General features: G+C 40.9%; 2 protein-coding genes and 2 long non-coding RNA genes across 6 annotated transcripts; 2 read left to right on the plus strand and 2 right to left on the minus strand.

The window, feature by feature from the left end:
- The first annotated feature begins 1,790 nt into the window (after window positions 1-1,790).
- On the plus strand, window positions 1,791-4,886 carry LOC108616554 (uncharacterized). The gene is made up of 4 exons (XM_089473989.1): window positions 1,791-2,335; window positions 3,389-3,440; window positions 3,975-4,117; window positions 4,206-4,886. The coding sequence occupies exons 1-4, from the start codon at window positions 2,138-2,140 to the stop codon at window positions 4,629-4,631; spliced, it is 819 nt and encodes a 272-aa protein (XP_089330115.1). The 5' UTR covers window positions 1,791-2,137; the 3' UTR covers window positions 4,632-4,886.
- A 493-nt stretch (window positions 4,887-5,379) lies between these two features.
- Window positions 5,380-23,529, plus strand: svr (Carboxypeptidase D svr). Of its 3 annotated transcripts, XM_089473969.1 has the most exons (10): window positions 5,380-5,511; window positions 5,770-6,671; window positions 16,476-16,711; window positions 16,777-17,256; window positions 17,352-17,452; window positions 19,356-19,473; window positions 19,559-20,885; window positions 21,437-21,660; window positions 21,721-22,931; window positions 23,003-23,529. In XM_089473969.1, exons 2-10 carry the CDS (start codon window positions 6,204-6,206, stop codon window positions 23,194-23,196), a joined length of 4,359 nt encoding a protein of 1,452 aa, XP_089330095.1. In that variant the 5' UTR covers window positions 5,380-5,511; window positions 5,770-6,203; the 3' UTR covers window positions 23,197-23,529. The 3 variants fall into 3 exon arrangements, with proteins under 3 accessions (XP_089330095.1, XP_017869692.1, XP_089330096.1); XM_018014203.2 differs by lacking the exons at window positions 5,380-5,511; window positions 5,770-6,671 and adding an exon at window positions 13,499-14,978; XM_089473970.1 differs by lacking the exons at window positions 5,380-5,511; window positions 5,770-6,671 and adding an exon at window positions 15,702-15,836.
- On the minus strand, window positions 5,449-11,627 carry LOC149268018 (uncharacterized). Its single transcript, XR_016271002.1, has 2 exons — window positions 7,750-11,627; window positions 5,449-6,853 (listed from the first exon to the last, which is right to left on the minus strand). It is a non-coding gene; the product is annotated as an uncharacterized LOC149268018 (long non-coding RNA).
- On the minus strand, window positions 13,649-15,645 carry LOC149268019 (uncharacterized). The gene is made up of 2 exons (XR_016271003.1): window positions 15,081-15,645; window positions 13,649-15,023 (listed from the first exon to the last, which is right to left on the minus strand). It is a non-coding gene; the product is annotated as an uncharacterized LOC149268019 (long non-coding RNA).
- Window positions 23,530-24,772: the final 1,243 nt, after the last annotated feature.

The following is a 24,772-nucleotide window of genomic DNA, read 5'->3' on the forward strand; positions in this document are numbered from 1 at the left end:
TGAGGTCGACTCGACGAGTGAATTTGTATTCTATGAAGACTTGATTATGATAATTTAATATGCCAAGTCAGGTAGCTTTGAACAGAAACAGAATCGTCAGTATTTATATACATCTAAATAAAAACAAAAACAAGTCGAATAATAATTGCTTTGGCGGTTGCTTTATGAAATTATCATCTCCAATTTGCGCCAATGCTTTACTCATTTTGGCACTGTTGCTTTCTTAAACACAAACAAATATGCAACAACATTTATATTGTGGCAAACGGAAATGAAATTCTCATGCAAAATCACAAGAATTTAGCACAAGCCACGAATTAATTTTTATTTTCTTTTAATACCGGGCCAAACGATAAACACATAACACTTACCGAGAAAGACATTGTATGCTAACAGTGCCAAATTGAGTAAAAAATCGATAGGTACAAAAATGAGTACCATAGCTTGAAAGATTGATGACTTGGTACTCCAACGTAAATTTAAAATGCTGTTATACCTTCTTTATTTCATAATTTATTATTCTTTTTAATTTTTTATTTAAATATACAAACACATATATAGAGCTACATAAACATTTAAATAGAATTTATAAGATTCTATAGCATCGACTATATTGTCTAACTTACGTAATTTCTACATTTTTATCAATATCACGATGATGGCTTAAGATCAGGCATTAAATATTTCAAGTACATATTACGCGAGATTCCACAAATACTCATTTTAAATAGTAACGTCTGCGATTCAGGTACGTAAGTATAAACAGATGTACATCATAAATATGCCCTGAAAATTATAAGAATCGGACATGGAAAACAACATTTAGTTTATAAATCCAGCGTATGTGCAATTGTGTGTGTGTAAATGAATAGACTTAAGATACAATGTGTGCAAGAGCTCCACGGCACGAGGCTTTGTTCATCTCCTGCACTGGCACTTCCCATTACAGTTACTATACTTATTAAACGTGTAAGAATGCTCGGCAGTAGACTAGCAGATACTCTACAATGCCTTCAATTCATGAATCCTCAAAGCTAATTAAATCTCAAGTTTTTATGGTATTCAAGCTATGCCAAAAATACCAAATCAAAGTAGTGAATGTTAACGATATTGGAAATTGAAGGACTGGCACGATCTATGGGGAGAGAAAGAATATGCCCATATTGCATTGTCTATAGCTATTGTTCCAGCTCTGGTCTCTAGGTTCTAGCTTTGTCGTTCATGCGGACAAGCATTACCAAATCGCCTCAGTTCTTAGTCCTGCTGGAAAGTATTTGTAAATACATAATTATATATCCGTCATATGTCAGGAAGCCCTCATACCCGGATTTTCTCATTTTCTATTCACGTTACAAAAACTAGCCATTTGGCACGTTTTTCGCGGGGTATCCCTCGACCGATCAAACATCCCACGGTTCAGTTTGCCGCATAGCTCACGTATGCTGATTTAACTATAATGCCTACCCTATACAACCAGTCATATGCGCCACAGCTCTGCTGTAGGCCAGAGTGGCATGCCATACACTAAGGTAAACGTATCAAAAATCTATTCTAAATCTATTGTCTGAACTATGATCGTAAACTAAACCGCAAATGGGCGAGAGTGTATTAAGGCTTCGGCTCTCCGAGTGCTCAAACACATTCATGGATATCTGTAGATATACATTGTATACAGACTTATACACGTATACATTTGCCATGTGCTCACAAGTTTGATGCATGTAGATATATATACATATACGTACGTATGTATGTATGTACATATATTCACACATATTCCGAATCATTCACTGTAATGTAAATAAACAAACAGTAAATATTGTGTGTGCTGCTGCTGCTGGATTCGATACATACTTAAAAACAAATGCTCGGCCACAAAAATGTTCGAACCGAAATTTCGTGCGGATGGAGAGCCGTAGAGCCGTAGAGCTGTAGAGCCGGAGAGATGAAACTAAAGGCAACAATAACATTAAACGATGTCCGGATCGCTTTGATTTTTCATCAGATCGGTTCAGTTAGCATTTTCGATTGCTCGACGCTCCGGGCCGAATGTAACGCTCTGATTGTGCCGCGCGTTCTTCCATCCAGTTAGCTGGCATCTGCCTTTCCTTAACCAGTGTTCTCAATTAGCCAATTTATGAGCCCAATGGCAACTGGCCATCGCCCCCAATCCCACACAGTGCGCAGCGCCGCAGCAGCTGCGACGCTGGCCATGCAGATCCCCAATGTGACGGGTTCGCTGGAGCGTGGCAAAAGCAGGACGAGCATCACGTCCATGTCGGACGATGATATCATACAACAGAACCTCAAGGAAATCCTAGACATCAAATCGCGAGTAAGTGTGAACCAAGGAGTGAGTCAGTGTCCTCTTATCATTATCGGTGCTGTTGCACCTGGCACCAACGAGAAATTCCAACACTGATTCATCCAAAGTTTAAGGGGCTGTCATACGTGTGTGTGTGTGTGTGCGTGTGTGGCGCAGAGACCATATGAACAGCGCCATCAAAAGTTTCATTCACATATACAATATATATATTTGTACAAATATATACATGTATACATATATATATATATATATCTCGATCGGATATGCACGTCTGTATGCATAATACAAATTTGCAGATGCTCAGATCTTGTGCGAACGTGAGATTATAAACAATGTTGGCACACACACATACACACATTCAAAAGTATGTCAGTTGGTATGCGTGTATGTATGTATATCGATCCATTCATAGCCCAGAATATTGCAGCTTAATATAGGGTAAGCCACGCCTATATACATACATATACGTACATATACATATCTATATGTATGCATATTACGTATGAGCTCTTCATATATAAATATATACATATACATACAGACGTTCTTTTACAATCGTCATTGATTCGCTTATAAAGTGAAACGGGTATATAAGTTTCGTGCAATGCCCACTAGACTTTATGCTTGAAATATAATTATTTACTCTATGGTTACTCCAGTTGGACCCACTGGCAAATACTCTGAAATCCTGCTCCACTCATTCTCTGCTTCTCTGCTTACTGCGCAGTTGACGCAGCGACTGCACTTATAGCCTTTACCATGGGAAATCAAGAGCAATTTTTGAATAGCTTTTGTGCCAAATCTTATGCACTTTATTATTAATGTTAATATAGTAAATTGATATCTAGATTCTATATCCGAAATGGGAAATATTTAAAACGTATGGACCTCTGGAAATTGCACAGAAAATAATCATTTTCCTTCTATTGTGGCACTCAAACTATTATAAGCCATAACTAAATGGCATTTGTATGAACTAGGTTTGGCTGGTCAAATTTTCATATAAGAAATATAGGTATATCATCTATTCAGATAATTTTTTAACTACATTTTCCTTTGCAGGAGGAACGAAAAGCCAATGGACGACTTGTGGCCGTAATTGTTGCCTTTCTAGGTAAGAAGAAGAACAGATATCCCAAAAACCCAATTATATTAAATATATACTTAAATGAACTGCAACTATTATTTTGATAGGTCTTCAAAATATCGATATTTATATATATTCTTGATTAGGACGACAAGCCTATTCGTTCTAGTCATGTCCGTCCATCAGTCAGGCGATCTTCTCTGCGCTTCTCACCTAAGCCTAATCCATAACAGCTCGATCTTCTCTGCGCTTCTCACCTAAGCCTAATCCATAACAGCTTTACAGGAATACTTTTTATGCGAAGTGTGTAGACTTAATGTCTCTTAGTATAAATGAGCTAGTAGTTCCTTATGCGACTAGTAAGAGTATTTGAGAGTCCCATTCGAAAAGTCGAGCGGACGAATGCAGGACAAAAATTCCATTGTAAATTATAAAAAAAAATACAAATTTTCGTCATTCCGATCATTCAGTAGATTTTCATCAGAAACTCATGCCTCAGGAACGTTTTCTCTGCAATTGAATCCATTTAAAAAATTTATTTTTATCATTATTCTTTGGCAGTGATCTTCATGGCTGTGTATCATGCCTGGATACGGAAGACAGCTGCTCTGGCTGGGATGCTGGTGCCCGCTGGCATTATGCTGTCCTACGGCGCCTGGGTGGTGGTCCTGGCCAAGCGCGATAAGCACAGGCGCGCCATGTTTGTAGGTGCCACAACTTGTAAATTCTAAACTTAAACCTTAAACCTTATATACGCTCTTGTTTCTAAATGGCCGTTCCTCCGCTTCGTAGGAGCGGCATATTGAGGAGGTGGCTCTGAAGAACAAATGCGAGCTGGAGCAGAAGCATTCCCGAACGAAGCAGGCCAAGTCAGGCAATCACAGCGACAGCGGCAGCAGCACTCCCTCTTGCAGTCTGCAGTATTCCAATGAACTAACAGTGGGCGGCAAGCATCGAAACAGGCAACGGCGTCACAGACAGCGACAGCGCGAATGCGAAGTGAACCTGACGGAATTGGGGCTGTCGGCCGACGTCAAGGTGCACCGAATAGAGGCCAAAAGGCCAAGCCTTAGGCAAAAGCTCTTCGGCCAAACAATCGCTCATGTGAAGCTATTGGAGGTGCAGTGCGACAAAGCGGACATGACGAAGATAGCGGATTCGAAATCGTCCACAGCCCCTAAGTTGGGTGGGAAAAAGGACAATGAGCCAACATCTTGACACAGTGGCAAGTGCCACAAGTGAAACGCATAGTCTCAACACCGCAAGGGCTGACGCTGAAATGAACTAGCAGAAAGCGTCATTCTGGATTTGCCAATTTTAAGATTTACCAACGTCGCGACGTCAACTGAATATTTGTACTGATCAAATAAAAACATTAAGTTCGTTTGGCAATGAGACGCGTCGAAATTTATAAACTGGAAGCTGAGAGTATATTTATAAGTTTTGCCAAATATATTGCATGTATATAAAATACATTACTTTTTGTTTTCCGTTATCAGAAACACTTCAATAGTTAAATACGATAGTTATTGTCAACATGAGCCATATATCGATAGGAACCTGAGATAATTATAATCGATTGATAGAGCACGCACTAACATAAATGAATTCAAATTATATCGTGTTTCAATCATTTGAAAATGCAATACAAAATTAAAGCTCATTTAAATTAGTATTTGATTGGTTTGTTAAAAAAAAAAAAATTATATAAATTTATTTATATATATATACATATATATATGCATAAAAATATATGTGTTACTGTATTGACCAGAACAATAACATGTATATAATTAATAAAAAAAAATATATTTAAAGAAAAATTTATTTCAAGTCCTTAATACACAAACCAAACTGGAATTTATATCATTAATATTTTGTAATACCAAAGGCACCAGTTGCCAGTGCTCAAGTTTTAAAGTTGTCAAAATATTTTAGTAATTCTAATTTCTAATGAATAAATAAACAAATATTTGCTTATGTATGTTATCGATAGTCAGGTAAAATTTGCCGCTCTTTTAAATGAAATTACTCATTTAGTACTGTTCATCGTGGAACATCATATAGTTGAATTTCAAGGGATTACTCATTTGGAACTGTAAGATATTATTTATTTATTAAAAATTTAAATAAACGAGCTATAAAACTTGTTTTCAACAATGCAAGTCGAATGCTCGGGCTAAATTAAATAGATTTAATCTGGCCGATTTGAACCTTTACATTATCGACGGGGACTTGGCTAAACAATTAGCGATCTGAGTCGTCGGTTCTCACTTTTACCAAATAGACGTCGTGATAATTGTGTATATTTATTAGTTGTTTTTTTTTTTTGTTTTTGTTTGTTTGTATTGTTAAGAAAGCAAAAAACAAAATATTGTGATACTTAAAGTAATTGGCGGCCGATCCAGTTCAGCGTAATGCAGAATTAAATACGTGAGTGTGTGCTGCGTTCTACAGGTAAGTTAAGAGCGGCTCTTAAGTGCACGTCATCAAGTCGGATTCCAGTTGCCAGTGGAAAGAAAGAAAGCAAGCCAACACACAAGTTGAAACGGTGCTAAATTAGGTATCAAGTGACATCTGGTGTGCCTTTATTAAAATTGTGCATACCGAAGAAAAAGAAAACAAAGAAAATACGAATACAAAATATCGCGTAGTAGAACAAGTGTTTCCCATCTCGATCCCACTCACGGCCTGCAGGTAATTGCAGAGAGTGAGAGGCGCGCGCGCCTGCGCCTACGCTATTAGTTGTTGGTTTTTTGTTTACGTTGCTTACGTGTCGCGCGTCGCAAAATGTACGCCCGCGCTTACGTAGTTGTGCTTGCATTTACGTGTCTCGCCGCCGCTGCCAGTCCAGTTATCGAGCACGCCGAAGTGATTGATGAAGGTGACAGTTTTCTGGATAATCCGCATTATCTAAACAATGAGCAGATCGGCGAGCTCTTTGCCCGCCTCAGCCGCGACTATCCAGGACTGGCCCAGACCTACTCGATAGGTCGCTCCATACAGGGCCGTGAGCTGCATGCGCTGGCCTTGAATGCGCCCGCACCGGACGGCAATGGCGACGATCTGCTCCGTCCTATGGTCAAGCTGGTGGCCAACATTCAGGGCGATGAGGCACTGGGCCGTCAAATTGTGCTCTACATGGCCGAATATCTAGCCAGCAACTACCAACTGGATAGCGAAGTGCAGCGCCTTCTCAACACAACCGAAATACATTTTCTGCCCAGCTGCAATCCGGATGGCTTTGCGGCCGCAAAGGTGAGTCACAATTCTATTATTATTAACTCAAACAATGAGTAATTGTATAGGTCGAAGTTTCCATTCAACGTAGTGCACTGAAACATGCTTCGTAGTTACAATATACTATAGCTGACAGATATTCGTCTGAAATGCTATTCCGGTAATAAAATACGTCATAGATATTCCTTTACCATAGGGCTCTGAAACATGTTCATATTGAGATATGTGAGAGACAGTGAGCTAAAATATTATTCGGGTAAAAAAATTCGCAATAATATGAAACCTATGTTGTTAAAATTTTCAGTTTGATATTGAAGGTATTACGTGAGTATATAATGTTTTTTATTTACTCATTAAAATGACAATATAATGGTTATGCCAAAATGTATCAAATTAGCTAAAAGAGGCGTGAAGAGGCATAATACGTCAATCATACAATCATATTTTTTAATATGATCAGAGTGTGATACAGCTAACCAGGGATTGGAATTTAGTTAAACCCAAATCTCTAGTATTAGAATAAGTATTTTGTACAATTTGGAGAAGGGGATATACAAACATATATACAGTATTTGTGTTTTACTAAATTCCAATCCCTGGATAGCTCTATCACACTCTGATAATATCATAAAATATGAAGGAGAAGTTAACACTTGTGCAATAATGTGTTTCTCATAAAATAAAGCCCATAAGGTCAAGCCAGGCGCACTCAAAATAAGAATATTGTTCCCCAGCTGAATCATTAATCGTAAAAAATTCCTAAAAATTTATATTCCCTTTAGAAACATTTTTAATTCGTTGAATTTTTTAATTTTTTTTATCAAAACATTCACTGAATTATATAGAAAATAAAAAATGCTATTCCCTAGGAATTTCGAATTATGGGAATTGACGTAACAGCACTACGCTGGTATCAGGGTATATCCTAGTCGGGCACACCCGACTATAGCACTCTTATTTGAATATAATAGCCAAAAATATGGCATATGACCAAATATTCGTTTAAGAAGAGACAATAGAAGCACAGCCAAGAAAAGAGAGGGGGAAAAGGTATATCTACGTAGTCTATGTCTCCAGCTGTGACGCTCTGACTCACTTTATGATTCGTATTTGTTGTAGTGCGAACAAAAACCAGTGTTGAATAGATTTGATCCGGCTTTCGTTGCCCTCAATGCTGCATATTGTGTTTGCATTCCTTTCGAGCACTGATCGCCTGCTCTCCCAATGGGAAAGCTGCACTCGCTCCCTTTCACAGCTCAATCAAAACTGAAACACTTCAAGTCGGAACTGAGTGGAGCAGTGCTTGGCCTAGTTTCTGGTTTGGTTGTGTGTTGGCTGGTTTGTTTGAACTTGTGTGAGGTCGATTCAGCACGATTCGTTAATTAGCAGCTGGGGATGCCCATCGAGCTAAGTGCTTGTGTATATGTACAAGTAGTCCACTTGAGTGGAGATCTATTCTTCGCCTTTGTCGGATACTTAAAATGATGAGTTGGGATTATTGTTGGTTTGCAATACTAAAAATGTGTTAATATTGTCTGAAATACTCCTTGAAAGAGTGCTAATTGAAGTTGACTTGCAATTATTTGCAGTCTTCGATTATCGATAACATATCGATGATTACAAAAATATAAATATCTGTAGCTTGATCTTTTTCGCTGCATATGCTATATCGAAAAATAAAATTTACTTTAAAGAGCCGTTAAAATATCGATTATTGATAACATGTCGATAACTATAAAGGTAGTTATATATAAAGATTGAGCTCTTACTCTTCGTTTCCTAAATTGTAGAATGCATTTAATAAGAGTTACATTTCAGTTGGCTACAGTGCTAGTTTATCGATAACATATCGATTACTATAAAAGTATATTTATCTCAATCTGGATACATTATTAGGAGCACTTTCAATAGACACCTTTAAGTTACATACATACATAGTTTGTTAATTAATTTGTGAGATATCAATAAGTAGGAATCGATAAGTCTAGTTCCTAAAGCTGCGCCTGATCTAATTTATTAATAGCATAATCACTTACAACCTGAGTTTTTTTATACCCTGAACCCATTTTCAATGGGAAATCAGGGTATAATGGTTTTGTTGAAATGTATGTAACAGGCAGAAGGAGGCGTGGCAGACCCCACAAAGTATATATATTCTTGATCAGGGCGACGAGCTGAGTTGATTTGGCCCTGTCCGTCTGTCTGTCCGTCTGTCCGTATGTATGAACGCGTCGATTTCAGAAGATATAAGAGCTAGAGACTTCAAATTTTTTTTAAAATGTCCGTAATTACAGCGCGCATATCAAGTTTATCATTAAAAATCGATAACTCATCCCAATCTTTTTTTATCGATAAAAAACCTTATCGAAAACCAGTTATAAAATGATATCTTCTACACCTTTATTGCTAGAGTCTCCAAATTTTTAATGTATGCTTATATGCAATTTATACAATTTCGGTTTTTGTTAAAATTTACCCCCCACCTTTAAATTCACCCCCTCACCCTCACTTTTGTAAAAAGCGTATTTCAAATACTAGAGACTTGTGCTTTGGCAATTACATGCATATAGTACATGTTATAATCATAATCTAAAAGTTTCATGAAATTCGTATGTCCACAAATTAATTATTAAGCAATTAAGTTCTCATAGTAAGCGCTCACTGCCGCCCATGCGTGTTTATGCTTGTGTGTGTATATGTATGTAATTGTTTGTGTATGTGTGTGTGTGTATGCGTTTGTGTGTGTGTGTCGCAGTTCGCAGTTCGTGTCGTGTTTCTTATGTAAGGTGAAAGACGCGAAAAATTATTGAAATATCTATTGTTCCAAGGGTTCAGGGGATCTCGTAGTCGAGCAGTCTCGACTAGAGCTTTCTTACTTGTTTTAATATAGGTTGGTATGGATCTCAAATAAAATTATTTAAAAACAAACATTAACAATTTTATACCGTAATGCGTAGCAGATTTTATCGCCATTATATTTATTTTTACTGAGGAGAAACTGATTATCCACATCTTAGCTGATTCAAGGGATTGTAGGGCTATGAAATCGATATGAAGCGGAATAATATAGATTACATTTACATAATTATGAGTATGGCATCGTGATGTACATGAAATACACACATGAAGTTCAAGTAAGCAGCTCGCATTTCCATGAAATCCATATCAGGTATTTGATCCTTCCGCATTTTGAGTGTGAAGCAACAACAAACACTGTGCAACAAAGTTAGAGTTTTTGTTTAATGAAGTAATATAAGTAATACAGTGTTTGATTCTGATTATTTCCAAAGCCAATACAATGAAATAAAGCCAATAATAAATTACCCATTCACTAGAGTATTGCAAAAACCCAAATTGAGATAAGGTTTGCGGCAAGCAATACATTGGGGAACAATGCGGAATGTGCGATAACCAAGAAATTATATGAGAATGTATTTATATTTGTGTAAATCTTTTAATTAATACTGGTCCAATAATTTTTGGCTATCGCTCAATTTAGCATATTGCTCTCTATACATATACATCTATTAGAAAATGTTTTCGACTGTGTCATAAGTATATACAAGGAGAGAGATAGAGAGATAACCAAATAATAATGTATATATATTTATTATATATGTACAAATATTAGTATTATTATTATATGGAATGATTAAATTCAATTGCAGTTCATCAAACTGGGAAACAGATACGAACGAAATATTTTATATAAGCAAAGTTTTCATATATGTATTTTGTAAATCATATGAGTTTTTAGAGTAAACTATATAGAAAGCAAAATTATTTGCTTTAAATTTATTTAAAAACACAATACGAAGAGTATTTCAACTTCTATATTGAAACTAACATATCTCTCATACTTTTATATGTGTACACAACTCTATGTATATTTAGTTCTATTTGTATAGTCGCTTATCGCTCGCTCGCTCGCCTTTAATGGGGGCCATTAACGCATTGGGGGTGACTTTGAAATATTATCGCAATATCGACAGTGTAATTGGATGAAGCTTAACGGGAATTGTGGCTGTCATGTGTGCCTTATGTCAGCCTTATGCGACATTCAGACACCTGTTGCAGGTAGAGACTTTTACCATGGTGTCGAGAACTCGAGCTCTTTGATTGCTGATCTCTTTTGAGACAGCCAGATCTATAAATAAAGACATTACGATGGTTTATAACAGTGCTTTTGTAGACTTTGCCAACCAGATGACGTCACACGCTGCAACTGTAATTGCAGCGGCGACAGGAAACCTGTTTAGAAGGGGCTGCAGCCACTGCGTCAACGATGACGATGTGGACTCCAGTCAGATCTTATAAAGACCGTATCTTTAACCGGTTTGCTGTTCGCACTGTTGCAAGTGTTGTTGTTGTTGTTGTTAATGTATACATAGACTAAAAAATATCTTAAAGTCAACAATATTGCTCTTGCCAACAATTATGAATTTTTATTGATAATATGAAAATATGGAATATACATGTATATAATATAATATATGTACATTTATAGCATATGCATTCATTATACCCTGAACCCATTGAAAATGGGAAAATCAGGGTATAATGGTTTTGTTAAAAGTATGTAACAGGCAGAAGGAGGCGTGGCAGACCCCACAAAGTATATATATTCTTGATCAGGGCGACGAGCTGAGTCGATTTGGCTCTATCCGTCTGTCTGTCCGTCCGTCCGTATGTATGAACGCGTCTATCTCAGAAGATATAAGAGCGAGACTTGAAATTTGTTTTCCTAAGCCCGTGTATATCACGCGAATATCGAGTTTTTCTCTATATGTCGATACCTACTCCCGATATTTTATTATCGATTAAAAACCTTATCGAAAGCTAGTTATTTAATTATATCTCCTACACCTTTAGAGCTAGAGCTTGCAAATTTTAAATGTAGACTTGTATGTATTTCATATAATTTCGATTTTTGTTGTAATTTACCCCCCCCCCCCCCTATATTCACCCCCTCACCCTCACCTTTGTAAAAGGCGTATTTCAAGTACTAGAAACTTGTGCTTTGAAATGTACACACATTTTAGCCATATGATTAAGATTGTACGTCTAGAAATTAAGTTATTCAACAAATAAATTCTTATAATGTTGCCCACACTGCAGCGCAGCCCAAGCGCAGTCGCTGCTTACTACGCAGTTAGCAGAGCGCGTTCTAATACGTGCGTGTGTGTGTATGTGTGCCGAAAAGAAGTGCAGAGTGATTAGAATATCAGATTAGAGGGTTCAGGGTATCTCCTAGTCGAGCAGTCTCGACTAGAGTCTTCTTACTTGTTTTAAATTGAATTGAAATCGAGGTTCACTAATGAGATTAGCTTGAGAGTTGATTTACCAATAATTTCAAATCGGAATTGAATTTATTGAGTAAGTCAACTATGAGCGACTAGCAGATTCCCTGCGAGCCCTCAGCCGCGCACTCCGAGGATTCGATGCATGTTTTATACATGCAAATAGAAAAGCAATATACACACGCATACACACACACACATGCACAGATAACCACGCTCTCTGTTTACTGCGCAGCTTATGCAGGGAAATTTCATATTGAACAGCTTTTGGCCTTCTTCTTAAATTAAATTTTCCAAGCGTAAGAAGGACATTCATATGAATGCAGTATGTAGTAAATGTTTGTTAAAGCTAAAGCCTCTGGGCTGGGAAAGAAAATGGAAAGTAATTTAATAAACAAATGAGTCAAGTTATAAACAGTCTACTTATATGCACATGGCTTTAGGTTAGGTTTAGATTGTCTTGATAAAAATATAGATAATTTGTATAAGGTCTTGGAACTTATCTTCAATTTCCCCGAGCATTACTCTCCGGCTGACCAATACTGAAATAATAGATACCAGACTATCGCAACTATTGCAAAATCTCCTAACCAAGTATATTCTAATATTATGGATCTACTCTAGCCACTTAGTTGCAAATTATTATAATATTTTATTTTTGCTTACTCAAAACCTAGTTGATAAAAACTAAGTAAAAAAGTTCATCTATAAAGGTTATTTGAATTTACCACTCACAATTCATTATAATGTTTTAAAGAGTGAGTCCTTCCACATTAGTACAAAATGATTATGCCCTGAGTGGATGCATGGTATTAAAGAAATAAATTACGTGCAAAGAGCAGCATTATAAAGAGCTCTAATCATTTATGACTGTTAAGGAACTATGAATAATAGAGGTATACCTAATACATATACTCTTTTAACTGATTACTACGCCGGCATTAGTCGTTAGGTTTATAATCTAAACACTTTATCGGATGAATGTGTGTTTATAGCGTATTTATGGTGTTTAGCATCAACTACAAAGAGTTACTTTCAAAGAAAGAACTATGCTTAAAGACCATGAAGTACTTCGGACAAAACGGTTTCAAAAGCTATTTCATTTTACAAAACAAAAAGGAGGGAAAAGAGAAAAAATCTAGGGTATTATCTAGTTAGCGTTTGACGAGGAGCCCTAGGAACCTGAAAACATTTGCCGCTGAAAACTTTATTCTTCGTTTGATGACATCTATGTCATAACTACTTCGTTATAAAGGTCGTGTGTTATTCTTCGCCTTTGATATTTATAAATACAACTGTAAAAGTCAACAACTGTGTGTGAAATAACTAAAGGTTGCTCTAACATGACAACTGAAGAAAAATCTTTTGTTCATTATTGAAGATGAGCTTGGGAGTTTCCCCTCGGCTGTCGTGCAAATTTGAGCTTTGATTTGATGCAAGCTGCTTATTAAATTAACATTTTTGACTGAGCAATTGCTACGTGTCGACCGGCGTCAGCAGCGACAGCGGCAGCGGCAGAGTCTGAGGCGGCGCTCTGATAAGAACGCAACACCCGATTACACTCTCCAGTCGCGCGGTGTGCGTACGTGGGTCGCCCACGCGAAAGTTTTCAAATGAATGTAAATTGTCAGCTGTGACGTCACTCGGTCAGAGTTATCGATTTTTGTGTGTGTCCAAGCAAGCCTGAAATATTTATATCCTTTCAATTACGGCCCGTGCGTTGGCGTTGGCTTTGCTGACGCTGAACATGACGTTCACAACGCTGCCAGCGTCAACAAGCTGCCTCTGCTCTACAGACATATTCGCTCCGTGCGCTCTCTCTCTCTCGGCTGCCGTTACTCTCCTTGACTAACTTGCGCAGGCGCCTGACTTGCATCTGGCAACGCCGCCCGCACTCCGCAAAAACCCAAACAGCTGTGCGCGAAAAAAAATCAATTCACACGAGCGGCAAATAAACGAAATGAAATACAAGAAAGGAAAATAAAAAACGAGACTGGAAAAATGTAACACAATATCAACTGAAAACTATTAATTTGTGCCTAAACGCAATGCTGTCTCAATAACAACAACTAACACGAGCGCATGTACGAAGCGCTGCGACAACAACACAACTCGTGACCGACTAGCGCGCAAAGCTCTGACGCGCTCTCTGCCGTGTAATTTCCCTACAATTATCGCACATCGTCGCTCTCGAATAGTGTTGGCAGAGGCGGTGGCGGTGGCGGTGGCGACGCTTCGGCGACGTCGACAGCGGCTGCGGCAGCGACAGCGACAGCGGTGGGACAGCGGGCAGCCAGCACGGGCTTAAGGCCAATCAACGCAGCGAATTTTCAAACAGTACATTTTTTGAAGCTGAGCCGAGCCGAGTGGGACTGCTGCATAATAACAACAAATAGGCGCAACACAACAATTGTGACCCAAACGAACGCCGAAGCACGCGGGCTTCGAGCTGTATCTAAAGCGGGCCGCTTCAATTTACAAGCCAGTGATAACTAGCACCGAGCAGAGGCAGCTGAAACACCAGCAGCACCAGCAACACCATTATTAACAGTTCAAGTAACGGTTAAAAGCGGAACATTTGGAGCAATTGGACAAAATGCAGTGGATATTGTTGATTGCTTTAATACCGTTAGCCGTGCAGAGCTACATTATCAAAGAGGACGAGAGCTTCCTGCAGCCGCCGCAGTACACCAGCCAGGAGCAGCTGGAGGATTTGTTTGCACGCCTGGAAAAGGCCTATCCGGAGCAAGCGCGCGTCCACAGTCTTGGCCGTTCCCTGGAAGGACGCAATTTGATAGCCCTTCAAATCTCGCGCAGCGCTCGGCAACGGCCGCTGCTGACGCCACCCGTCAAATATGTGGCCAATATGCATGGAGACGAAACGGTGGGCCGACAGCTGCTAATCTACTTGGCCCAATATCTGTTGGGCAACTACGAGCGCATTTCGGATATTGGCCAACTGGTTAACACGACGGATATTTACCTAATGCCCACCATGAATCCCGACGGTTATGCCCTGTCCCAGGTAGGTGTCAATGCCAACCAACCAACCAGCCAACCAGCCAGCCAGCTACATAGAAAATTTCATTCAAATTGTGGAAAAATCAATATTTGTGAAATTTTATACACTGTGTAGCTCTAGCGGCGTTTGCAGATTTTTTTTTGCTGTTCCCTCCCGGTGCCTACGTTACTATCGCGACGCAATGCCGACGCGCTGCTGTTGCGCACTTACGTTTGGATTGCGTTAGGGCACAATTCTCTCCGCACGCTCAATTATTGTTGACATATTGGGAAAGCTTGTTGCTATGTTGTTGTTTGTTTGTTTATAATAAAACGTTGGGTGGTTAGGCTCTAGTAAACACACGTAAACCAATACCATTGAGAACTGTGTGTATTTATGTATATGTATATGTACATATGTATGTGCTAATGCGTGTGATAGCTTTTTGCTATTGATATTCATTCTTGAATATTCCGCATGCACTGAGTAATTGATAATAGTATCGACGTCATTCGCTGACACTTGGCATCGTAATCTCGGCTAATATTTACGCCCACATACGAAGTGAGCGTGCCATACGTGATGGCTTTTCGGCTATCGATATTCATTTCAGATTCATATTTGCCCAGAATAGCCCATAAGTACTTGCAAAAATTTCCCTCCCCTCGACTGCGCTTTGAATGTTGGTACATTAGATTGCCAGCAGCTACGCAGCATAGAGAATGCAAAAACAAGAAATTCCCCTATCATTATGGCAGGGATTTTTTGCGTTGTTTGCTTTACACTGTTTTCTTTTTTTCGGGTGGGCGCAGAGTTCGTTTGCAACTGGAGTGCGGTACTTTACGTGATCGATCATTGTGACTAACCTACATACATACATATGTAAATATGGAAATGCATAGGCATTTATATAATTTATACATATGTGATATACAAATGTAGGCCTATGTGTATGCATGTGTACATATTTTTGCTTGTTTTATATTCTATCGTTGTTGTTTTGTTCGCTTATTAATGCAATCGGACTGCGCCAATTATCTCTGCCCATCTCGCTCGCACGCTCGGTCGGTCGGTCGCTCATTCACTCATAGGTTAACTGTGCTTTTGCGATTGACTGACGCTCGCTCCAATTAAAAGCTGCGCTAATGTGCTTCTGATTGGAGGATACTGCTTGTTTTCATTTTATTTATGAATTTTTATTTTGCGTTATCGTAACCTGATTTACGCACGCTCTCTCTCTCTCTCGTTCGCTCTCACTGTCATTAATTGGGCATTTTTTATGGAATATGTTGCAAGATCATTTGCGACCACCTGACTGTCATATTAAAGACTAGTTTGGTCAACTCTTTGCGTGACGTGCGCGCGCTCTGAATGCCAAATTGGGCGCATGCCTGTATAAGCACAGGTGCAAGGCGGACAGACGGGCGGGCAGGTGGTTTGTCGACCGTATAATAACTCACATAATCGACAAATTAATGAAGCAATATGCTCACTCTCTCCCTCTCTCTTTCTGTCTCACAGGAGGGCAACTGCGAATCACTGCCAAATTATGTGGGACGCGGCAATGCCGCCGGCGTCGATTTGAATCGTGACTTTCCCGATCGCCTGGACCAACATCATATCAACCAGCTGCGCAGCCAGTCCCGGCAGCCGGAAACAGCCGCCCTCGCCGAATGGATATTGAAGAATCCGTTTGTGCTCTCCGCCAATTTCCATGGCGGCGCCGTTGTCGCCAGTTATCCGTATGACAACTCAATGTGAGTATATAGTGTATATAGCTTATCCGGCTTCAGTTTCTAAATCAAGCAATCAACTAACCTAGCGCCCACAATGATTGCTGCGAGGAGAGCCTCACGCCGGATGATCGCGTGTTCAAGCATCTGGCGCACAGTTACTCGGACAATCATCCGATCATGAGGCGTGGCAACAACTGCAACGACAGCTTCGCCGGCGGCATCACCAACGGGGCCAACTGGTACGAGCTATCGGGCGGCATGCAGGACTTCAATTATGCCTTCACCAATTGCTTTGAGCTGACCATTGAGCTCTCCTGCTGCAAGTATCCGCCGGCGAGCAGCCTGCCGGAGGAGTGGCAGCGCAACAAGCGAGCGCTGCTCCAGCTGCTCAGGCAGGCGCACATTGGCGTCAAGGGCCTGGTGCAGGACACCAGCGGCTATCCCATACCAGACGCCACCATCATTGTATCCGGACTGGAGGACAAGCCCATACGCACCTCGAAGCGCGGCGAATACTGGCGCCTGCTCACGCCTGGCCTCTACAGCATCTATGCGGCTGCCTTTGGGTAAATCAACCGACTTGATACAAAATTGTTGCCCAAACGACTCTAACGACTCTTGTATAACCCATTGTTTATTTATTTTCTGGCTTGCTATGCAGCTATCAATCGAGTGTGCCGCAACAGGTCCATGTCACAAACGAGAACGCCGAGGCGCTGCGACTGGACTTCAAGCTGACGCCCGTTGAGAGCAACTTTGATGGTATTAGCAGTTATTACAATCCATACTTTTTTAGGCATTAAAGCGGGTGCCCAACTGCAACGGCGACAGCCAACAGCAACAGCCAACAGCCAACAACAAACTACAACAACAAGAACAACAAAAGCAACAGCAACAACTTAATGATACCACCAAAATGCACTGCACCAAAACGCATCGGGGTCTATTGCCTAAATTACTAAATAGAAGCCATTGTTAACATTAGCATTTGTAAAATTCTTAAGCAAGTGCACGCTTGCCACGCCCACCCATACGCATACACACACGCACACACATGGATATTTTCCTTTTGTATATTTTGCATTATCATAAAGTATTCGTTGTTGCTTTAACTTTTTCTCATATTTTCGAATTTATTATCTCATGTCTTAGGCATGCTCTCTCACTCATACACTCTCCGCATCTCGCTCGCACTGGTTCCTTGTATAAATATCAATTTGATTTGCACATTTACATAATTATATATATATATATACCATGAATTCAGATCAATCAGAATCGTCTGCCCCCAAATCAGTGCGTGATATAGTTACAAAATCAAACCCAGCCCAATCGAGCCATACAATGGCCTAGACGAGATTTTAAATGCCTGTTGTCTATCTCTCTTTTTCGCTCTCTCCCCACACTCTCCGCTCCTCTGTCTCTCTATTATACACAAATATATATAGACATATGTACACACATATATTACTTAGCCGCTTTTTAGATGCAAGTAAAACGAATATGAATCCAATTATGTAACCGAATTAACCTTATATATATACATATATACGATGACGATATATATATATATATAGATAACCATATATAAACCTCAAATATCTCCTATATATATATATACAAACATATACACGTATATATTTAGACAGCATATGTTAACGCAAGATTGTTAAATGTTTTTTTATTATTCAAGCAACAGAACGTCTGAAATATTGTTAACATACATTTACATATTTGTATTATATGTATATATATATAATATATAAATACATATATATACATAGCAAACAAGGCACACGAAATCGAACGAACAGGCAAACAAACAACAAACAAACAAACCGTACTCAAGTAATAGATCAAGTAAAACCAATCAAAAATCGAGCATAAAATAAAATTTTTGATTTTTGCGTAGTGCGTTTTATTTTACTACTAACAGCAATTCAAGAATTATATATAAATATATACATATATATAGATAACATTATATATATATATATATGTTATAAAATTTAATATCAAGTTTAATCAACATTTTATTCTAAAGAATTGCACTAAATTTTAATCAAATTACTATAAATAGCGAGTAATCCGTTTTATCAATTTTAATAAAATTCAGAAAACTATATATATATAATATCTATAGAGACCTAAACCCAGATCCAGATCCATATCCACCTATGGTTCATAGCGGCCACTGTACTGGCTTTTCGGAACGGAACTAGTTCAATATACTACGCGAATTGTTTCTTGTTTTTTCATTCAGTTTCGGTGTCTGTTCGAATAGAGTTAGATATAGTCACACAACAACATATATCAATATGAACTCAGGGTTTTTGGTGTGCTTTAGTCGGTCGTGTGGCTGTTCGTGACCTTTGACCTATTAGATCATTCAAATTAAGTACGATTCTCAATTATCCTCAACAATTTAATGATAATAAATAACAATTGCAAATCCAACTTGAAATCGTAGTGTTTGCTGGCTTTATTTAAATTTCTATTTTAAGTTCGTTCAATTTTCATTTGAAATATTTTTTTTTGTTTTTTTTTTTTTTGCTTGGGCCATGGACTCCATTTAAGTTTCTGTTGTTTTTGTTGTAGTCTTTGGGGCTGTGGGATCTCGTTTTGGTTCGCTTTAACCTATTGATCTTTCCCATTGTTTTCCCAGGCAAGTTTCGCAAGCAAATTGTGGAGCGAGCGGAGCCGGCGGAGCAGCTGAAGCAGAAATACGATGGCTTCCTAACGCCCACAGAGTTCAAGCATCACAATTTCGTGGCCATGGAGAGGTGAGTCTGCTGTCCTGCTGTCCTGCTGTCCTGGTCCTGGTCCTGGTCCATTGGCCAACTACTATATATGCCCATCCCATTGCAGTTATCTGCGCAACCTGAGCGCCAGCTACCCGACGCTCACGCGCCTCTACAGCATTGGCAAGAGCGTGGAGAACCGAGATCTGTGGGTGATGGAGATCTCCACCTCACCGGGCAATCATGTGCCGGGCGTGCCGGAGTTCAAGTACGTGGCCAACATGCACGGCAACGAGGTGGTCGGCAAGGAGATGCTGCTGCTGCTCACCAAGTATCTGCTGGAGCGCTATGGCAATGATGATCGGATCACGCGGCTGGTGAATGGCACACGGATGCACTTCCTCTATAGCATGAATCCGGATGGCTATGAGGTGTCGCAAGAGGGCGATCGCACCGGCGGCGTGGGCCGGCCCAACGCCCATATGGTGGATCTGAATCGCAATTTTCCGGATCAATATGGCACGGATAAATACAACAAGATCACGGAGCCAGAGGTGGCTGCCGTCATGAACTGGACGCTCTCGATACCGTTTGTGCTCTCGGCCAACCTGCACGGCGGCTCCCTGGTGGCCAATTATCCGTTCGACGACAACGAGAACGACTTCAATGATCCCTTTTCGCGGCTGCGCGACTCTAGCATCAGCGGCCGCAAGCTGAATCCCACCGAGGACAACGAGCTGTTCCGCCATTTGGCGCTGGTCTATTCGAAGGCGCACGCCACCATGCATCTGGGCCAGCCGTGCGCCCTCTTCCAGAACGAGCTGTTCACCGACGGCATCACCAATGGCGCCCAGTGGTACAGCGTGACGGGCGGCATGCAGGACTGGAACTATGTGCGTGCCGGCTGCATGGAGCTGACCATCGAGATGGGCTGCGACAAGTTTCCGCTGGCCAAGGAGCTGCCCCAGTACTGGCGCGACAATCGCGAGCCCCTGCTGCGGCTGATCGAGCAGGTGCATCATGGCATCCATGGCTTCGTGCGCAGCAGCATTGGCACGCCCATTGTTGGGGCAGCCATCGCCCTGGACGGTGGCAATCATAAGACCTACAGCGGCACCTTCGGCGACTACTGGAAGCTCGCACTGCCCGGCCGACACAATGTGACGGTGCTGTCCGATGGCTTTGCCCCGCTGCGCGTCGAGGTGGAGGTGCCCGATGCGGAGCCCTTTGGCATGCGCCTGGACGTCACCCTCATGCGCGACGATCCACAGCACTGGGCGTCCGCCAACGATTTCCGCATCATCGAGAACGTCGTCAACACCAGATACCACACGAATGCCGAGCTGCGCAATCGCCTGGCCGAGTTCGAGAATCAGAATCCGCAGATCGCCAGCTTTGGCTATGCGGACAATGAGTTCAGTCGCCACTTCAATTACCTCAAGCTGACATCCAATGTGAGTAATCGGATGAGAAAGTCGTCCTACCCAACGATCCTTCCCTAATGATCCTTTCCTAATGAACATTCCCCAGAGATCCTTCTCGAATGATCCTTTCATAATGATCATTCCCTACTGATCGTTCCCAACTGATACTTCTCTAATGATCCGTCCCTAATGATTTTCCCCAGTGATCTTTCCCCAATAATCCTTCCCTAATGATTTTTCCCCAATGATACTCCCCTAATGCTCTGTCCCTAATTATATTCGCTAATGATCCTTCCCTAATGGTTTTCCCCAATGATCCTCCCCTAAAGATTTTAGCCAATGATCCCCCCTAAAGATTTTACCCAATGATCCTTCCCCACTGATCCTTCCTTGACGATCCTTCTCCGTTGACCATTCTCTAATAAGCCTTCTCCATTGATAATTTCCCATTGATCCCTCTGTAATTGTCTTTTCCCAATGAACCTTCCGCTTCCCCATCACAGCTTATTTGCTTCCCATAAACTAACTCTATGTACTGATTCTCACTCTCTCTCTCTTCCTCTCAATCTCATCCACCACAGATCGGCGAACCGGAGGAGCACAAATACAAGCTGCTGGTGATTAGCTCGCTGTTTGATACCGCCGCTCCACTGGGCCGGGAGATCATGCTGAATCTGGTGCGCCATTTGATCGAGGGACACAAGCTGCAGGAGGCGTCTGTGGTGCAGCTGCTGGAACGCAGTGTCATCTACTTTTTGCCGCAGACAGAGAAGTTCGATCCGATCTTCGCCATGTACAATGCCAAGTGAGTGAAGCTATGTGACATAGCAGCCGCATAGCTCCTGCTAAATGCGAATATTTACAGCAATTCCGTGTGTGATCCCATGATGTCCGAAGAGCTGGCCGAGCGTATTCTCAGCCCGGAGACGGAGCCAGCCAGGGATGTGCTGCTGCAGTTCTTGCGCAACGAACGCTTCGATCTGATGCTGACATTCAGCGGAGGCAGCTCGGATCTCAGCTTCCCCCATGCCGATTCCATACTGGAGAAGTTCGCCCACAGCATCCGGCGCACCGAGTTCAATTACTCCCCGCTGCAGTGCAGCAGCTCGGCCACGCGTCAGCTGCATCACGACGTCACTGAACGGCTGACCAACCTGTTGTACAACATGTACAATATACCGATGTTTACGCTGGGCCTGTCCTGCTGCCGGATGCCCGTGCACACTGAGATCGCCTCGGTGTGGCGCACCAGCATCGAGAAGATTCGCAACTTCCTGGCGCTGGTGCGAACCGGCATCACGGGGCTGGTGCAGAACGATAGGGGTCAGCCGCTGCGCGAGGCATTCGTTCGGCTGGTGGAGCACCCGACCATCCACAATGTGACACGCAATGCGGCACGATTCCAGCTGATGCTGCCCAAGGGCCTCTACGGCCTCGAGGTGGGCGCGCCCAACTACGAGTCGAAGATCGTGAAGACGCTGGTGCAGCAGGACGTCTTCAGTGACCTGGGTGTGATCAAGCTCAACGGCTACAGCCTGATCAAGGGCGAGGTGACGGAGCTGAACACGCTGAGCAGGACAACCACCAGCCTGACGGGCCTAGTGCTCGACGACAACAATCATCCCATACGCAATGCCAAGGTCTCGCTCATCCAGCCGCCGGGCTGGACGCACGTGCGCAACTTCACCAACAGCCTGGGCGAGTATCGGCTGTCGGCGGTGCCCTTGGGCGCCATTACGATCAAGGTGGAGGCTCCGCGTCACTTCGAGGCCACGCGCGATCTCCGCCTGCCGCAGCCGGGGCAGCCCATCCAGAATGTCATCTTCCATCTGAAGTTCAATGCGCATGTGTTTGGTCTGCCGCGCTTCCTCTTCATCATCGTGGCCAGTGTGCTTATCATAGTGGGCGTGGTCATGTGCGTACTGTGCGCCCAGTTCTGGTTCTACAGACGACATCGAGGCAAGATGCCCTACTACAACTTCTCGCTGCTGCCGCAGAAGGGCAAGGAGCAGTTCGAGCTGGACGACGATGCTGGCGACGATGGCGAAACGGAACTCTTCCGCTCGCCCATCAAACGTGAGTGCAACACACAATTGAAACATGCATTTGCAATTGTAATTGAATTTACCCAATTCCCTCCCCTAAAGGTGGCATGACCATACAGCCCTACTTCGATGAGGAGCAGCTGGAGCACATCCTGCACACGGACGACGAGGACGATGACGAGGATGGGCATGGCAACGGGCTGGACCAGGATGAGCAGGAGCTGCAGCTGGATGTGGCCGATGAGAGCGGCGATGAGATTGTCATGTTGCCTCATCACAATCGACGCAGGCAGTAGAAAGAGATGGCAACACTCACACAACAACAGCACACAACATAACTGTGATTCCAAAGTTTTCAAAAACCGAGCGCTCTGCTTCAAGTATGCTTAACTAAAAAAAATTAATGTTAAAATTATGTTTTTTTTTTTTTATACCTTTATTATAAATATATACGGATATATATTCATATATATCTAAAAAGGAATCAAAAAAGTAGCATAAAATATATTATAATATATGTATCTATGTGCTGTCCAAGAACGTAACTGTAACTGTACTTTTAAGACTGAGCCTTAACAAAATATAAAAGATATAGAAAGCAAACATAATAATAATCTTATGTAACTATATATTTAAATAGCTCAAGACACATATCAAATATAGCTCAAGCTATCCAAAAAACATTCCAAGCCAACTGATTGACTAGACCGAACCACATAGCAGATCTGGCAAAGAGTTGGCTATATATTTATATAGTATAAATACATATATATATATGCCAAGTTGTACTAAACTTACTTATATACAGTTCAGCAATAAAAGCAAATATATAATATATAATTAGATAATATATAATATAATTTTCCACGATTTTAAAGCACTTTTCAATTGCTTAAAAAATATGTATATATCAATATATATGTATACCTTAATATACCCAGTAACTTTATAAATATATGTAAATCTGGAGCTATACATTTATAAATAAATTATAAGTTCACTTTGCACTTTTATCAAAATAAATATATGAAATTATATATGTATATATATATAACAATTGCAATTGATTTCCGTAAAAATTATTTTTGGAAGCTAGCCTTGATAGCGGCTATCAAAACAAGCACAAGCTGGAGGGCCCCCAACCGAAAGAATACAACAACAACAACTACTATAGCTAGTAATAGACCGATATGCTACACTTACTGTAGATTAAAAGGTTTTTTTTTTCAGCAAGTCGACTGTGAAATGCGCTAAATCAAGTTGATTTTTGGATTTGCTTAGATTTCAATGTCTTTTATCTGTATAGGTTATACAACGGCTTTCAAAGATTTCGATTACCTTGAATATTTAGATTTATGAGTCTTTCATCTGAACTCTCAATAATTTCGAATGGTTCTTCATTATTATTCTTAACTTATACATACATATATAGCTATATTCTGCTTTTCCTGTTCTCTCTGTTTAATATTAAATATTTTGTGTACTATAAGGCCTAGAATACTAAACATTTTATTCTACTGAGGTCTATTTTATTCTACCTAATATTTTGAAAGCGGTTGGGTTTTTAAGATAATTAAGAGAATTAAAAAAAAAAGTTTCTAGAGAAACTCCTACATGTAATTATATCCTCTCTATAATACAAACTCCCAGCAGATTAGTAAATGTCTCGATTATCCTCCAAGCCTCCATTTTGAGCATTCATAGTATTACGAAAGGGTTGAGTGGCATATAGAAGGGCATATACCCTGTAAAAAATAGCCAATCACCGGGCCGCTGTCCAAAAACAAAGTAAACAAAAGCGGTCCAAGCTAAATCAGGTTTGCACAGATTCGTAGGTGCCGCTGGAGCAAGCTTAATATACAAAGTACACAT

Source organism: Drosophila arizonae, chromosome X (genome assembly GCF_054131065.1).
Source record: "Drosophila arizonae isolate 15081-1271.41 chromosome X, UAZ_ARI_1.0, whole genome shotgun sequence".
Classification (NCBI taxonomy): domain Eukaryota; kingdom Metazoa; phylum Arthropoda; class Insecta; order Diptera; family Drosophilidae; genus Drosophila; species Drosophila arizonae.

Coding starts and splice junctions, on each gene's coding strand:
- LOC108616554 (XM_089473989.1), top strand. CDS start 2,138: ATGAGCCCAATGGCAACTGGCCATCGCCCCCAATCCCACACAGTGCGC. Junction 2,336..3,388: donor TCCTAGACATCAAATCGCGA/GTAAGTGTGAAC, acceptor TTTCCTTTGCAG/GAGGAACGAAAAGCCAATGG. Junction 4,118..4,205: donor AGCACAGGCGCGCCATGTTT/GTAGGTGCCACA, acceptor TCCGCTTCGTAG/GAGCGGCATATTGAGGAGGT.
- svr (XM_089473969.1), top strand. CDS start 6,204: ATGTACGCCCGCGCTTACGTAGTTGTGCTTGCATTTACGTGTCTCGCC. Junction 6,672..16,475: donor ATGGCTTTGCGGCCGCAAAG/GTGAGTCACAAT, acceptor TCTGTCTCACAG/GAGGGCAACTGCGAATCACT. Junction 17,453..19,355: donor CGTTGAGAGCAACTTTGATG/GTATTAGCAGTT, acceptor TTGTTTTCCCAG/GCAAGTTTCGCAAGCAAATT.